This window comes from Ranitomeya imitator, chromosome 7 (genome assembly GCF_032444005.1).
Source record: "Ranitomeya imitator isolate aRanImi1 chromosome 7, aRanImi1.pri, whole genome shotgun sequence".
Classification (NCBI taxonomy): Eukaryota; Metazoa; Chordata; class Amphibia; order Anura; family Dendrobatidae; genus Ranitomeya; species Ranitomeya imitator.
This window is the reverse complement of record NC_091288.1, coordinates 18821642-18838608: the sequence shown is the minus strand read 5'-3', so window position 1 is coordinate 18838608 and position 16967 is coordinate 18821642. Positions and strand designations below refer to the sequence as shown.

The following is a 16967-nucleotide window of genomic DNA, read 5'->3' as shown; positions in this document are numbered from 1 at the left end:
TGGACGTTTCTAAGGCGGCACATATTATCCATTACCTCGACGACTTCTTATGCCTGGGCCCAAAAGATTCGCCACAGAGTGAAAACACGCGGTAGTCCACCTGTGAGGAGAGAGCGGACACCCCAGAGCCGAGGGGTTAGATTGAGAAAGAAAGAAGGTGGTGTAGCTTGCTCCATGGGTGGGGTACTCTGCTGAGTAGCAGAAATTGCTACTAGGCCCAAAAGGATTTCCTGGGCCAGATGCCGTTAAAAAATAGTACTTAGGTAAACAGGCGGTGGGTGGGTGTGCTACTCCGCTGACGTGCAGACACTGCTACAAAGCCCAAAAAGATTTACTGTGTTAGATGCAGTAAAAAATTAGATACACAGGCGTGCAGACACAGCTCCTAGGCCCAAAACTATTTACTGGGTTAGATGCAGTAAAAATGTAGATACACAGGCGGTGTAGTTAGCTTCACAGGCGGGCTACTCAGATGACTATCAGACAATGCTACTAGCCCAAAAGGATTGGCGACGGGGCAAATGGTTGGTTCTTATAGGGCAAGGACATGTGACATACACAGCCAATGAAACATGCCCTTGCTTGTGTGCATCACATGCACATTGCTGTATATGTGCACTGCTAATAGGCTGAGAGACTGCACCGCCCCACTGTAAATGCGGGAAAGAAAAAAAAAATGGATCGGCGTTATTTCAGCACAGATCTATCCCCAAACCACACCCCGCCCACTATACACTGAAACAGTCTATTAACAATGATAAACAATTTTAATGTGCAAATCAAGCGAGGCTATTGGTGAACGAACAGTTATCGAACAGAAACTCGAACAGCCGAATTTTAAGCAAATTGTTCGAGCTCGACGAACGACTCGAACACCGCCCAAAACAGCTCGAATTTGAAATTGGCGAACAGTTCGATTCGAACACCGCTCATCTCTAACCGTGAGAAATAAGCGTACAACAATGGTTGGTCATAAAAGGGGTTTGCGAAATTTATGGTTGCATACATCTATAATTCAAGTTTGTTTGTTTTTTTACCAATAGTCCACCTAGGGCATAAGAGACTTTTTCCCTTTCTCTTGCTCAACTCCTAAAATGCCGATTTTCATCCCTCCTTGTACTTTGGACATGGATCTGAGCCGAACTCCAGAGGATGATAAAGAATGGAATTACTCATTAGAATTGACGCTGCACCGCCACAGTCAATCAAATAAGGGAAAGACCAGCCGTAAATCAAAGAACAGGCACTGAACGCCATTGTGCCGCTTTGCTAATACGCAGGTTATGCGGGCTATTTATGTTCCCCAATTACATGCCCCTTGTAAAACAATTACTCTGCCTTTGTTTTCAATAAACATTTCAAGTGTTATTCACAATTTTCTGCTATCCCCGGCGGCGGCTGTATTTTACACCAAAGCAATAAATGAAATTTTAACGTGGAGCTGAGATTTTCTGTACACAATTCTTTTTGAAGTTTTAAAGCCCATGAAGGTGAAGCGGAGAAGGATTATGCTTTTTATGTTTTTTTTTTTATTGATGTTTTATGCTGTTTGTTCTAATGAAGTTGGATTTATACGCCGGCAAGATCTTCTAATCAAGTCAGAGTTATAGATTCATTAAGGCTTGTAATGAAGTGGAGTTGAAAAAACTTGCTGTAAAATCAAGTGGAACGGATTATGGAGCTGCTGTAGGCCCGGTTGGGTCATAAAATCGAGACCTGCATGGTTAGTCTTAGCAATTGTTCTGTAGCGGACTGTTTTGATTTAATCAAGCAGCATCAACGCGAGTTGAAATATTCTGGTGCGGAATTGGCAGATAATCCTTGTCCAATACACAGCAAAATTCACATGCAATTGTTCCAGAAAATTAAGAATTTAGTCTCCAGTGCTCGTCCTTCAGACATATGGGAGGAGGTGGCCGGGGCTGGCACCAACCAGTAGGTCAATTAAGGCTTCTTTAGTCAGTCCCTGGTAGTTCAGGCCCAGGTCTCTGGCTCTCTCCTGTAAACTGGATACAGTCCAATTTCTGTACTCACTGTGGGTGGTTCTCCATTAGGTTACACTCTGTTGATCCCACTGCTGCCACCAGTTGTCACGGGGTCCTTCTACGATACCACACAATCAACAGAGCAAGAGAATAGTGAACAATTCCAAAAACTTTAGTTAGGCAAAAAACACGAAAGGTCCATATACGATCCACCACACAAAGGATAAGATACGGTAGTCCAGAAGCCGAATGCAGTTCAGTAACCGGATAAATGTCCAAGGAGATGAGAGTCCAATAATCCAGCAGACAGAGGATAAAAAATGGTCCATATGCTTCCCCTTCTCTCTGAAGTGCTGCGTTTACACCATCAATCCACACAAGACTGATCTGTGTCTCACCTCACGGATATTCTTTAAGGCTAGGTTCACATTATGTTATGTGAACCCGTTTAACGGACTACGTTACACCGCGGCATAACGCGGTGTAATGTAGTCCGTTAACGCCGCCATTGTTTGTAATGGCGAACGCATCGCTAGCGCACGCCCACATTGGGCGTGCGCTAGCGATGTGCCGTCATTTGAGTGATGGACCAAGAACGCTGCTTGCAGTGTTCGCGGTCCGTTCCTCGCTAGCGCAGATCGGGCATCTGCGCTAGCGGGATCGGCAAACGAGATCTCTTTTGGGACATTGCGTTAGCGCAGTCCGAAGCGCTATGCGCTAAACGGACTGCCCTAACGCAATGTGACCCTAGCCTAAAGGTACCTTCACACAACGATTTTGTTAACGATATCATTGCAACGTCACACTTTTTGTGACGTAGCAACAATCCCGCTGACGATCTCGTTGTGTATGACAGCGACCAACGATCAGGCCCCTGCTGGGAGATCGTTGGTCGCTGGGGAATGATCAGGACCTTTTTTTGGTCGCTGATCACCCGCTGTCATCGCTGGATCGGCGTGTGTGACGCCGATCCAGTGATGTGTTCACTTGTAACCAGGGTAAACATCGGGTTACTAAGCGCAGGGCCGCACTTAGTAACCCGATATTTAACCTGGTTACCATTGTAAAAGTAAAAAAAAAAAAAAACAGTACATACTCACATTCCGATGTCTGTCACGTCCCCCGCCGTCAGCTTCCCGCACTGACTGTCAGCGTCGGCCGTAAAGCAGAGCACAGCGGTGACATCACCGCTGTGCTCTGCTTTACGGCCGGCGCTGACACAGTCAGTGCGGGAAGCTGACGGCGGGGGACGTGACAAACATCGGAATGTGAGTATGTACTGTTTTTTTTTTTTTTTTACTTTTACAATGGTAACCAGGTTAAATATTGGGTTACTAAGCGCGGCCCTGCGCTTAGTAACCCGATGTTTACCCTGGTTACCCGGGGACTTCTGCATCGTTGAAGACAGTTTCAACGATGCCGAAGTCGTTCCCCTGATCGTTGGTTGCTGGAAAGAGCTGTCTGTGTGACAGCTCCCCAGCGACCACACAACGACTTACCAACGATCACGGCCAGGTCGTATCGCTGGTCGTGATCGTTGGTAAGTCGTTTAGTGTAACGGTACCACACGTCCCCCTCCTCATTCGCAGGTCAGGAGGGGGAAGGTTGCAGGGGCTCATTGTTTCAACAAGCTAGGTCAACATGTGATTAGCATTTTAGCAAACAGGACTATTCACGGATCCTGTGAGAAGACAATACAGTGCTGTGGGGGCTGATATCAGATGGCAACCACAGCCATTCATCAATATGAAAATAACTCCTTCTACAAGAGAACACCATGAAAATAAGTAAAATAGAAATATACACAGAAATGATTCCCGCATAGCATATCACACCATCACAGGCGTGCCTACTGCCCGGCACTGTATATGGGGACCCCATATACCTTTATGACTTCTTATGCTGCAATGGGTGGCCAATTAACCTCCCATAGATAACTGAACGTGGCAACACTGCCATTAATATCAAAACCAAAATGTGACTGTAATTGTCAGATATTGCATCATTTGGACTAAAAAATAGCCATTTTTCAAGGGGTTATCCACAGTTTAATAAGGGTGTCGGCTTTTTTTATACAATGACTAATAATTCTGAACACAGTAGATAACACATGATCCACCTTTCACAATAGGTGATGTCACAGCTCACCTCCTCCTCCTGTACAATCACTGATAACACCTCTATATACAGTAGATAACACAGGATCCACCATTCACAATAGGGGATGTCACAGCTCACCTCCCCCTCCTGTACAATTACAGATACCACCTCTATATACAGTAGATAACACAGGATCCAGCATTCACTATAGGTGATGTCACAGCTCACCTCCTCCTCCTGTGCAATGACTGATAACACCTCTATATACAGTAGATAACACAGGATCCACAATTCACAATAGGTGATGTCACAGCTCACCTCCTCCTTCTGTACAATGGCTGATAACACCTCTATATACAGTAGATAACACAGGACCCACCATTCACAATAGGTGATGTCACAGCTCACCTCCTCCTTCTGTACAATGACTGATATCACCTCTATATACAGTAGATAACACAGGATCCACCATTCACAATAGGTGATATCACAGTTCATCCCACCCCGTACAATCATCTCTGCACAGATCACAGTGCATTCAGCCATTTTCCATAGAAGTTAATGAGTTGTTTCCGGTCTACTATTTTGATGTAAAGCAAATCCCTGGAGATTTGGGGACTTGGTTAGAAAGCTCAGGGTAAATGGTGACGGTACCACTGCTATGGACATACTGTATATAGGCTGAAGGTGCGAGGTCAGCTTCTCCTCACTATGGGAACAGGTGCAGGGTGGGCTCCAGCAGAAGAATGAAGCATTGGTGAAAGGATCATCTCTTATTATGAATTAATATTACTATTCAGTTAACAGAAAAGTAATTTATTGTTAATTACATCAGCTGTAGACAGGATTGCTGCAGTAAATTAATCTACTCAGCACAATTAACATCGCAGCGGGACACAACAGCTGTATCTCAGGAGGACGCCAAGTATGGCGGTGCAGAAACCCGTTATATTCAGTAAGCATTTTCTAGGTAATGCTGCATACCGTACATGAGATTACTGCTCTTTATCCATGATATGTCCAACAACTTACAGCATCAGAGGGGTTATCCGGCCTTCAGCCGAGAGTCTGTGGTCACCATTAGTCATGAGCGAGTGTACTCGTCGCTCGGGTTTTCCAGAGAACGCTCGGGTGGTCTCCGAGTATTTGTTAGTGTTTGGAGATTTAGTTTTCATCCCAGCAGCTGAATGATTTACAGCTATTAGACAGCTTGATTACATGTGGGGGTTCCCTAGCAACCAGGCAACCCCCACATGTACTCAGCCTGGCTAATAGCTGTAAATCATTCAGATGAGGCAATGAAAACTAAATCTCCGAACACCAACAAGTACTCGCAGATCACACGAGCGTTCTCTGGAAAACCCGAGCAACCGAGTACACTCGCTCATCACTAGTCACTATGCATCACTCTCTGTGACTGCAGACTTGTGCATCCTCACATCACGCACGCTGCACTCTGTGAGCATTCTCCAGTGGTTCTCTTAGATGTGGTCATGTGCTGACTACAAGGGTGCAGCCTTGCTCAGTGCGAGTGTATCACATACTCTCAGTCATGTGCGAACCTGCTCCAGAGGAAAATCCTCGCAGTGTGCGCTATGTGAAGATTTGCAAGTCTGCAGTCACTTAGAACAAATGCATACTTGTGGCTTAAGACCGGACAACCCCTTTAATAGATAGAGGTTCATATGACCATCTATCTATCTACATACACACACACACACACACACACACACACACACACACACACACACACACACAGAGGTGTCCTTCAAAAACCGCCTTTTAAATACATTACATTCATCCTGATATCAAGCTTATAATATCATCCAGAGCTTTATTCACAATTCTGAAAAATTCTAAGCTGAAGTTTCTTAGCATCCATATCATATCATGCTCCATATCAGCATGGGTTTATGAGAAATCGCTCCTGTCAAACCAATCTAATCAGTTTTTATGAAGAGGTAAGCTATAGACTGGACCACGGTGAGTCATTGGACGTGGTATATCTCGATTTTTCCAAAGCGTTTGATACCGTGCCGCACAAGAGGTTGGTACACAAAATGAGAATGCTTGGTCTGGGGGAAAATGTGTGTAAATGGGTTAGTAACTGGCTTAGTGATAGAAAGCAGAGGGTGGTTATAAATGGTATAGTCTCTAACTGGGTCGCTGTGACCAGTGGGGTACCGCAGGGGTCAGTATTGGGACCTGTTCTCTTCAACATATTCATTAATGATCTGGTAGAAGGTTTACACAGTAAAATATTGATATTTGCAGATGATACAAAACTATGTAAAGCAGTTAATACAAGAGAAGATAGTATTCTGCTACAGATGGATCTGGATAAGTTGGAAACTTGGGCTGAAAGGTGGCAGATGAGGTTTAACAATGATAAATGTAAGGTTATACACATGGGAAGAGGGAATCAATATCACCATTACACACTGAACGGGAAACCACTGGGTAAATCTGACAGGGAGAAGGACTTGGGGATCCTAGTTAATGATAAACTTACCTGGAGCAGCCAGTGCCAGGCAGCAGCTGCCAAGGCAAACAGGATCATGGGGTGCATTAAAAGAGGTCTGGATACACATGATGAGAGCATTATACTGCCTCTGTACAAATCCCTAGTTAGACCGCACATGGAGTACTGTGTCCAGTTTTGGGCACCGGTGCTCAGGAAGGATATAATGGAACTAGAGAGAGTACAAAGGAGGGCAACAAAATTAATAAAGGGGATGGGAGAACTACAATACCCAGATAGATTAGCGAAATTAGGATTATTTAGTCTAGAAAAAAGACGACTGAGGGGCGATCTAATAACCATGTATAAGTATATAAGGGGACAATACAAATATCTCGCTGAGGATCTGTTTATACCAAGGAAGGTGACGGGCACAAGGGGGCATTCTTTGCGTCTGGAGGAGAGAAGGTTTTTCCACCAACATAGAAGAGGATTCTTTACTGTTAGGGCAGTGAGAATCTGGAATTGCTTGCCTGAGGAGGTGGTGATGGCGAACTCAGTCGAGGGGTTCAAGAGAGGCCTGGATGTCTTCCTGGAGCAGAACAATATTGTATCATACAATTATTAGGTTCTGTAGAAGGACGTAGATCTGGGTATTTATTATGATGGAATATAGGCTGAACTGGATGGACAAATGTCTTTTTTCGGCCTTACTAACTATGTTATGTTACTATGTTATCTCCTGCTTGAAAGAAATTTGTTGGCCACTGTAACTCAAGATCAATGTAGAGTGACTCCACCGGTAGAATAGCGAATGCAGCTGTGGAGTATATAATGCAGGATGTAACGCAGGATCAGTAGTGCAATGTATGTACACAGTGACTGCACCAGCAGAATAGTGAGTGCAGCTCTGGAGTATAATACAGGAAGTAACTCAGGATCAGTAATGTAATGTATGTACACAGTGACTGCACCAGCAGAATAGTGAGTGCAGCTCTGGAGTATAATACAGGATGTAACTCAGGATCAGTAATGCAATGTATGTACACAGTGACTGCACCAGCAGAATAGTGAGTGCAGCTCTGGAGTATAATACAGGAAGTAACTCAGGATCAGTAATGTAATGTATGTACACAGTGACTGCACCAGCAGAATAGTGAGTGCAGCTCTGGAGTATAATACAGGAAGTAACTCAGGATCAGTAATGTAATGTATGAACACAGTGACTGCACCAGCAGAATAGTGAGTGCAGCTCTGGAGTATAATACAGGATGTAACTCAGGATCAGTAATGTAATGTATGAACACAGTGACTGCACCAGCAGAATAGTGAGTGCAGCTCTGGAGTATAATACAGGAAGTAACTCAGGATCAGTAATGTAATGTATGTACACAGTGACTGCACCAGCAGAATAGTGAGTGCAGCTCTGGAGTATAATACAGGAAGTAACTCAGGATCAGTAATGTAATGTATGTACACAGTGACTGCACCAGCAGAATAGTGAGTGCAGCTCTGGAGTATAATACAGGATGTAACTCAGGATCAGTAATGTAATGTATGTACACAGTGACTGCACCAGCAGAATAGTGAGTGCAGCTCTGGGGTATAATACAGGATGTAACTCAGGATCAGTAATGTAATGTATGTACACAGTGACTGCACCAGCAGAATAGGGAGTGCAGCTCTGGGGTATAATACAGTATGTAACTCAAGACCAGTAATGTAATGTATGTACACAGTGACTGCACCAGCAGAATAGTGAGTGCAGCTCTGGACTATAATACAGGATGTAACTTCGTATCAGTAATGTAATGTATGTACACAGTGACTGCACCAGCAGAATAGTGAGTGCAGCTCTGGAGTATAATACAGGATGTAACTCAGGATCAGTAAAGTAATGTATGTATACAGTGACTGCACCAGCAGAACAGTGAGTGCAGCTCTGGGGTATAATACAGGATGTAACTCAGGATCAGTAATGTAATGTATGTGCACAGTGACTCCACCAGCAGAATAGTGAGTGCAGCTCTGGAGTATAATACAGGAAGTAACTCAGGATCAGTAATGTAATGTATGTACACAGTGACTGCACCAGCAGAATAGTGAGTGCAGCTCTGGAGTATAATACAGGATGTAACTCAGGATCAGTAATGCAATGTATGTACACAGTGACTGCACCAGCAGAATAGTGAGTGCAGCTCTGGAGTATAATACAGGAAGTAACTCAGGATCAGTAATGTAATGTATGTACACAGTGACTGCACCAGCAGAATAGTGAGTGCAGCTCTGGAGTATAATACAGGATGTAACTCAGGATCAGTAATGTAATGTATGTACACAGTGACTGCACCAGCAGAATAGGGAGTGCAGCTCTGGGGTATAATACAGTATGTAACTCAAGACCAGTAATGTAATGTATGTACACAGTGACTGCACCAGCAGAATAGTGAGTGCAGCTCTGGAGTATAATACAGGATGTAACTTCGTATCAGTAATGTAATGTATGTACACAGTGACTGCACCAGCAGAATAGTGAGTGCAGCTCTGGGGTATAATACAGGATGTAACTCAGGATCAGTAATGTAATGTATGTACACAGTGACTGCACCAGCAGAATAGGGAGTGCAGCTCTGGGGTATAATACAGTATGTAACTCAAGACCAGTAATGTAATGTATGTACACAGTGACTGCACCAGCAGAATAGTGAGTGCAGCTCTGGAGTATAATACAGGATGTAACTTCGTATCAGTACAGGATAAGTAATGTAATATATGATCAGTGCAGGGTACGTAATGGACTTGATTTACAAAGTGACTCCGACAGCAGAACAGTAAATGCTGCTCTGGAGTTTAGTTAAACACAAATCACCACCACATCAAGTGCTCAATAAGACAACATTTTATATCATAGTAATTAATGACTATGGAAGGTGTGTGGGAGTGAGTAACCTACCTGTGAGGGATCTTCTCCTTATTTTAGTTGAGGTGCAGTTTGGGGTACAAGACGTAAATTTAGTCCAAGGGGTAAATGTACAATCCTCTTTGCAGGGGACGTTACACTCCTGTGCTGACGGTGGGACTGGATCGGCCCATCGAAGACATTCAGTCACATCAGCAGGACGATCATCAGCAGTGACACAGTTCACCTCTGGAAGACAGGACCACAGTGGAGTTATTAATGTCTGAGCTCTTTAGAATCTTTGTCACAGTATATTATTACAGTAGAGTTGTAATCATAGTTTTCTGTTTCAAAGTCGAGAATAGATACAGCAAGAAGAAAAAAAATATATAAAAAGGAAAAAAAAAAGCCTGATGCTTCTGTGTCTGGCTACTGAGCAAGGGTGGAGCAATGCGGGGGCAAAGTAGGCAGTCGCCTACGGTACCACTGACAACAAGGGGTCCTTTTATCTAGCAGAGGCTATGCAAACTATATGAAGATGGTAGAGATGAGCAAATCTTCTAAGATTCAAAATCAACATTTTTACCAAATTCTTCCCCAAAATTTCATTTCTAGCGAATCAAGTCATTTCACCTTGCAGGTATGCCAAATGCCCTGAAAAGACATAAGTAATGCTCTGAGGTCTCCCAGGACTGCATTCAACCACTTTCAAGCTCTTCAAGACAAAGACAGTCTTAGTAATGTCGAAGTTATCTCAGCACATATGCCTATGGGTAAATGGATGGTTACGGTTCTGAACCACTGGGCTGTCACACATTATCTGCACAATTAGGTCAGTGGCTTTCGCTCTCTTTCTCTATTGTTAAGCTGTGATGTTGTCTCACTATTCAGTTACCCCACAAAATGACTGCTGCATTCCCTGCCTCAGCTTTTATACATGCTCTTTATATATAAAACCTGCAAAGCATTATGGGAAACCCCATCCAGCCACGCTCTTTGACTTTTCAAATTTCTGTGCCTGATGCAATCTTTTTCAATATCTAAAATATTGTCGGCCGCCATTTTTGGCGATTCATGCAAAATCGAAGCTCAAAATTGTTTGCGATCGCTGGAGCCAGAAAAATTGTATAAAATTCAGCATAAATTCAACTTGTTACAAATCATTTAGCTCACCTCTAGAAGAAGTAAAGAAACACAGGCAGACAATAAATTATGGATAAATACATGGTCACCGTCAAGAATAATTTTTTTCCTCACTTTGACGATGCAGTCAGACGCCATATAACACGATCACAATCCTCGGACTGGCTGGCGGCTCTTGTGACCAGAATGCGACAACATGTAAGAAGAGCTGCCAGCCAGTCCGAGGATTGAAATGCGGTCATCGTCCTTTTTTTAAAAAATTTTTTAACTTTTAGATTTAAAACAAATAATGGAATTCTAAAAACATTTTTTGTTCCCCGCGAATGGCAGAGATACTTTTGTTCGACATTTTATTGTAACGCACAGCAGCTGTATATATTCCTCGCATCCAAACTACGGATACAAAGCCTTCAGTATAAGCGGAATTCTTTCGTGAATAGCGCCGACAAGCATCGGATCATAAAAAGTACATTATATATATATATATATATATATATATATATATATATATATATATATATATATATATTATTTTTTATTTTCTTTTGTCACCATAGTAACTTGCCACATGTATCAGGTCGATGCACATTAAAGCACCAAAACGCTTTGCATCGTACCTTAGAAGAACCTATTTAAGAGAGGATTTACTAGCTGCCGCTTCCGGAGAAGAAAGCCGCCCCACGCTGTGTGAAGAAAAAGTCTTTAAATGGAGCGAGATCTGTCATCCTCACAACCTGTGACTGTTAATAAGTGACATTCCTCACAGCGTGCCGGCGACCGCTAACACTCACTTCCGAACCTCTGAAATAAATGACAATGCCTGCTCTGTATAGGATCACACCATGAGGCGGCCCTCGGCGCCATCTGTATAGATAAGACGGTGTCAGCAACTCTACCAGCCGTCTGATTGGTTGACAAATGACTGTTTTTAGAAGAAGATTCCTCTAAAACGAAAAAAAAAAAACTTCCTTTTGGCAACTCTTCCTTTCGATACAATAAACCTACTGGAACCATGTTAAATGGAAAGTATCATATTACAGAAGTCTTTCTAAAAGCTCGTTGGCCCAGGTGTAGTAGTTCAGCATGGGCTCGGTCCCCGTTAATTGTCTTCCCGCCCATGAAGATCTCCACAATCATAAAAACTCATCAACCCAATATAAATCCACAATACGCTGCTCAAGTAATTACAACAATATTACACCAAGAGAATTCCAACTTACATTGCTGAAATAATATTAATAATAAAGCAATATAACGGTTATATGGTGTAAATAACAGAATAAAAACTAATTAAAAATATACTAAGATTGTCATGCCATACATTGCTAAAATAATAATAACAACAAGAAATACACAGTTAATTCAGCACTCAGATAATATTTCTAAGAATATTTGTCAAGATAATACCGCTATACATTGCTCAAATTATATTAATAACAAATGATACCCAGATAATACCACTAAGCGTTGCTTAAATAATATATGTAACATAATTTACCAAGTTAATACTGCCAGTCGTTGCTGAAATAATGTTACCAAAATTTGCCCAGATAATATTATTTTAGCAAGGTATGTCGATATTATCTGGGCATATTTTGGCAAAATTATTTCAGCAACGAATGGCAGTATTAACTTGGTAAATTATGTTACTTATATTATTTAAGCCACCTATAGTGGATTTATCTGGGTATCATTTGTTATTAATATTTATATTTAAGCCACCTATAGTGGAATTATCTGAGGATCATTTGTTATCAATATTTATATTATTTAAGCAACATAGTGGGATTATCTGGGTATCATTTGTTAGTAATATTATTTGAGCAAAATATACACAGATAATAGGGTCACATGGTATAAATAAGCTAAAAAAAAATATATAAATATATAAATATTTATTTATTTTTTAAACACAGATAATACGTTTGCTTAAATAATATAACATAGGATGCGTAGATATTAAAACCATACATTCTTGACATAATATTGATAAAATATGCCCAGATAATACTACCATACATTGCTGAAATATGACTAAATAATTCAATGGTGAAAGAATATGTATAATAAAATATGTCCAGATAATAGTGCTATACCTTACTCATATTAATAATAAAATATTCTCAGATAATAATGCCACACTATGCGCAATGTTAATAATAACAATATATACTTAGATAATACCACCATACATGGCTGAAATAATATTACGGTAATAAAATATATACAGAGAATTTATTGCTCAAAGAAATATTTTTAAGAAAATATAGCAAGATAATATCGCCATATACGCTCAAGTAATTTTAATAAATTCTACCACATTAACAATATTGATAACATTTTTAATATTAATTAGAAATATATGGCGGTATTATCTGGGTACAAAATGTTGCCATTACTTCAGTGACGTGTGGCGGCATCTTCTGGGAATAGTATGCCAATATTAATTTGAGCAATGTATGGCAGTATTATCTGGAGTATGTTGCTATTATTTCAGCACTGTCTGTATGGCAGTATTATTTTACCATAAATCATACCCAGATAATACAGGCTTTCTTTGCTCAAACGATAACCTAATATATCGGAAATAACCCCATACATGGCCATGAAGGGAACAATGTCCACGATCTGCACCAAGGTCCAGTTTGTGAGGTGTGAGGTCTCGGAGATAAATGTGACCGGTGTCAGCACACAGCGCAGCCAATAATATAAAAGTGGTTTCATAACTTTCTAAGCAAAAAAAAAATTGCATTTAAATTTCTCTCGGCGACAGACATCTGTCATTCGTGAAGGCCTCACAGACGTTTATTCACTTGCCAGGTTACCGCTGCAAGCTGGGAAATAAGCGCGGTGACAGCTGAGAGATTAGGGCTTCACTTTTCAAAGTTATAGTAAATGTGCGTGGTGAATGGAATTTGTTTTAGAAACCTGCATCAGTAGACGCAGACGTACAGTATCCAGCGCTTTATGATATCCAATAGCCAGCTGTATCCTGCAGGCTGAATTACTGGTCTGTGTGGTCAGGATGAGCGAATAAGACAGGATGTAACTCAGGATCAGTAATGTAATGTATGTACACAGTGACTGCACCAGCAGAATAGTGAGTGCAGCTCTGGAGTATAATACAGGATGTAACTCAGGATCAGTAATGTAATGTATGTACACAGTGACTGCACCAGCAGAATAGTGAGTGCAGCTCTGGAGTATAATACAGGATGTAACTCAGGATCAGTAATGTAATGTATGTACACAGTGACTGCACCAGCAGAATAGTGAGTGCAGCTCTGGGGTATAATACAGGATGTAACTCAGGATCAGTAATGTAATGTATGTACACAGTGACTGCACCAGCAGAATAGTGAGTGCAGCTCTGGGGTATAATACAGGAGGCAACTCAGGATCAGTAATGTAATGTATGTACACAGTGACTGCACCAGCAGAATAGTGAGTGCAGCTCTGGGGTATAATACAGGATGTAACTCAGGATCAGTAATGTATGTACACAGTGACTGCACCAGCAGAATAGTGAGTGCAGCTCTGGAGTATAATACAGGATGTAACTCAGGATCAGTAATGTAATGTATGTACACAGTGACTGCACCAGCAGAATAGTGAGTGCAGCTCTGGGGTATAATACAGGATGTAACTCAGGATCAGTAATATAATGTATGTACACAGTGACTGCACCAGCAGAATAGTGAGTGCAGCTCTGGGGTATAATACAGGAGGTAACTCAGGATCAGTAATGTAATGTATGTACACAGTGACTGCACCAGCAGAATAGTGAGTGCAGCTCTGGAGTATAATGCAGGATGTAACTCAGGATCAGTAATATAATGTATGTACACAGTGACTGCACCAGCAGAATAGTGAGTGCAGCTCTGGGGTATAATACAGGAGGTAACTCAGGATCAGTAATGTAATGTATGTACACAGTGACTGCACCAGGAGAATAGTGAGTGCAGCTCTGGGGTATAATACAGGATGTAACTCAGGATCAGTAATATAATGTATGTACACAGTGACTGCACCAGCAGAATAGTGAGTGCAGCTCTGGAGTATAATACAGGATGTAACTCAGGATCAGTAATGTAATGTATGTACACAGTGACTGCACCAGCAGAATAGTGAGTGCAGCTCTGGAGTATAATACAGGATGTAACTCAGGACCAGTAATGTAATGTATGTACACAGTGACTGCACCAGCAGAATAGTGAGTGCAGCTCTGGAGTATAATACAGGATGTAACTCAGGATCAGTAATGTATGTACACAGTGACTGCACCAGCAGAATAGTGAGCGCAGCTCTGGAGTATAATACAGGATGTAATTCAGGATAAGTAATGTAACACTTTGTACTTCTGTGTCTTGCTCAGTGGTGGTCGGGCTCGGCCTCCTCACCTCGGCTTTGTCTCTCAGCACTGAACACCTTGTACTTCTGGCCTCCAGGTAGGTTGTGATTCCAGAATATGGCAGCACTGTGGGATAATCCACGTGGCTTCATGTCTGATTTGTCTCCTATCTTTGGCAGTTAATCTGCGGTTTTATTTCTCTACACGTTTTTTGCTCCCTGGTGACTGTTTACAACAAAACGTTTTATAGTTGTCCGATTGCCTCATTATGGGAGCAATTTCCAGAGTGCTGCATCCTCTAACAACTTTGTAACTTTTCAGAATCCGGTAAATTTCTTTTTGGCCCATTTGGCCTGAGGAAAGCAATCTGCCTAATAATTCTGCCACCGGATCTGCTTCATCCAATCAGTATTCAGGTTTATTCAGTTTGGAGGTGGAAAATCTGATGAAATGGTGACAATAATAATAATAATAATAATAATAATAATATCATATATATAATAATATATAATAATAATTGTGCCCACAGAGTGCAGGGGATTTGGAGCTTTGCATCAGAAGACTAAAGTTCTGAGCATTCTATATCCGCAATTATTCAGCGCAGACTTACAGACAAGGAGGGGAAAGGTGAACACGGACTTTCATTCTTAATAGAGGAGCTATTATTTAGTTGTTCCTTTGGAAAATGCAGGTGAAACCATTAGGACGTCTATCGCTGGGACAAAAGGTTTCCTCATTAGATCTGAAGAAACGATCACTCCAAGAATCTCAGCGCTAAATATTCAGCTCCATAGAACAAAGATGATAAACAATGTTCTATCCCCGAAAATATCAGGTACAATGTATGACAAAGGCGCCGCTGATCATCTCAGAGACCCCCTGGAAGTAATTTGCTATTTAACAAGTTCAGATCTTACTTTGAGATGAAGAAAAGTGAAGATAAAAAGTCCAAGAAAGACGCGACCGTGTGTCATTGTGACTTTCATCAAAGCCGCGTCGTATTTAGAATATCATTAAATATTCTTTATCATTTTCCTGTTCAGATCTGAGCGCAATAAGAAGGGGAGCAGCATGAGAAGAGAGCCTTCATCCCCAAGGAGAAATACAGCTCCACTAATTTCACAGCTTCAGAACCAGAAAAGGAAAAAAATTCAGAACCAGAAATTTAGTTTCCTTTAAGGGAACTGTAGCAGGACTAAAACAGATGTATAGCTATAGGGGGTGCGCCCATATGCAAAATATGAAAGTAAACGGACATAAGTGACAATAGGCTAATGCAGTATCCAGGAAATACAAACAGGAGAAAGATCAGGAAGCGGCAGGGGGGCTGCGTACTTATGTATAATGGCTATAGCTACTATCCTGGCTTATGGCATCCAGAGTTTAGTTCCAGTTTTTTTTTTGCACTGGTTCAAAAGATAAAAGGATTTGAACAGGGCACTAGGACTCCAGATTGGACGAGTTTGTTCTTTAATTCGGCCACTGGACGATTCCTCTGATTGGCCAGTCCTGCTCTCCGCAATATAATGTGGACAGTTGTGCGCACTGAGCATGTGCAGACAAGCATCTCTGCCGCTACCATCGAGAAGACCCTAATCTTGTCATATTTGGTACAAACTGAAATGCTGCAATATATTGTACAAGCAATCAATTGATCACGGGATCAAGTCTTTTAGGAGGAAATTATAAAAATATTTATATATATATTTGTCTAAGGTCCACTTCCGTCTGCATGTCTGTCGCGGAAATCCCGCGTCGCTGATTGGTCACGGCCGGCTGGGCGCGACCAGTAAGCGACAGGCACAGTCTGGCCGCAAATTGTCCCCTCCAGTCAGCGCCCCATCTATACTTCCCTCCAGTCAGTGCCCCATCCATACTCCCCTCCAGTCAGCACCCCATCCATACTACCCTCCAGTCAGTGCCCCCTCCATACTCCCCTCCAGTCAGTGCCCCATCCATACTCCCCTCCAGTCAGCGCCCCATCCATACTTCCCTCCAGTCCGTGCCCCCTCCATACTCCACCCCAGT

The 16967-nt window shown here is 41.9% G+C and overlaps 1 protein-coding gene across 2 annotated transcripts in view; it reads right to left on the bottom strand.

Moving 5' to 3' along the window:
* Positions 1–16967, bottom strand: part of THSD7B (thrombospondin type 1 domain containing 7B) — a 452200-nt gene that overhangs the window by 167030 nt on the left and 268203 nt on the right. For both annotated transcript variants that reach the window (XM_069732875.1, XM_069732874.1), the window contains exon 13: positions 9500–9694. In XM_069732875.1, the coding sequence (XP_069588976.1) occupies positions 9500–9694 (195 nt within the window). The remainder of the gene's footprint in view (positions 1–9499; positions 9695–16967) is intronic.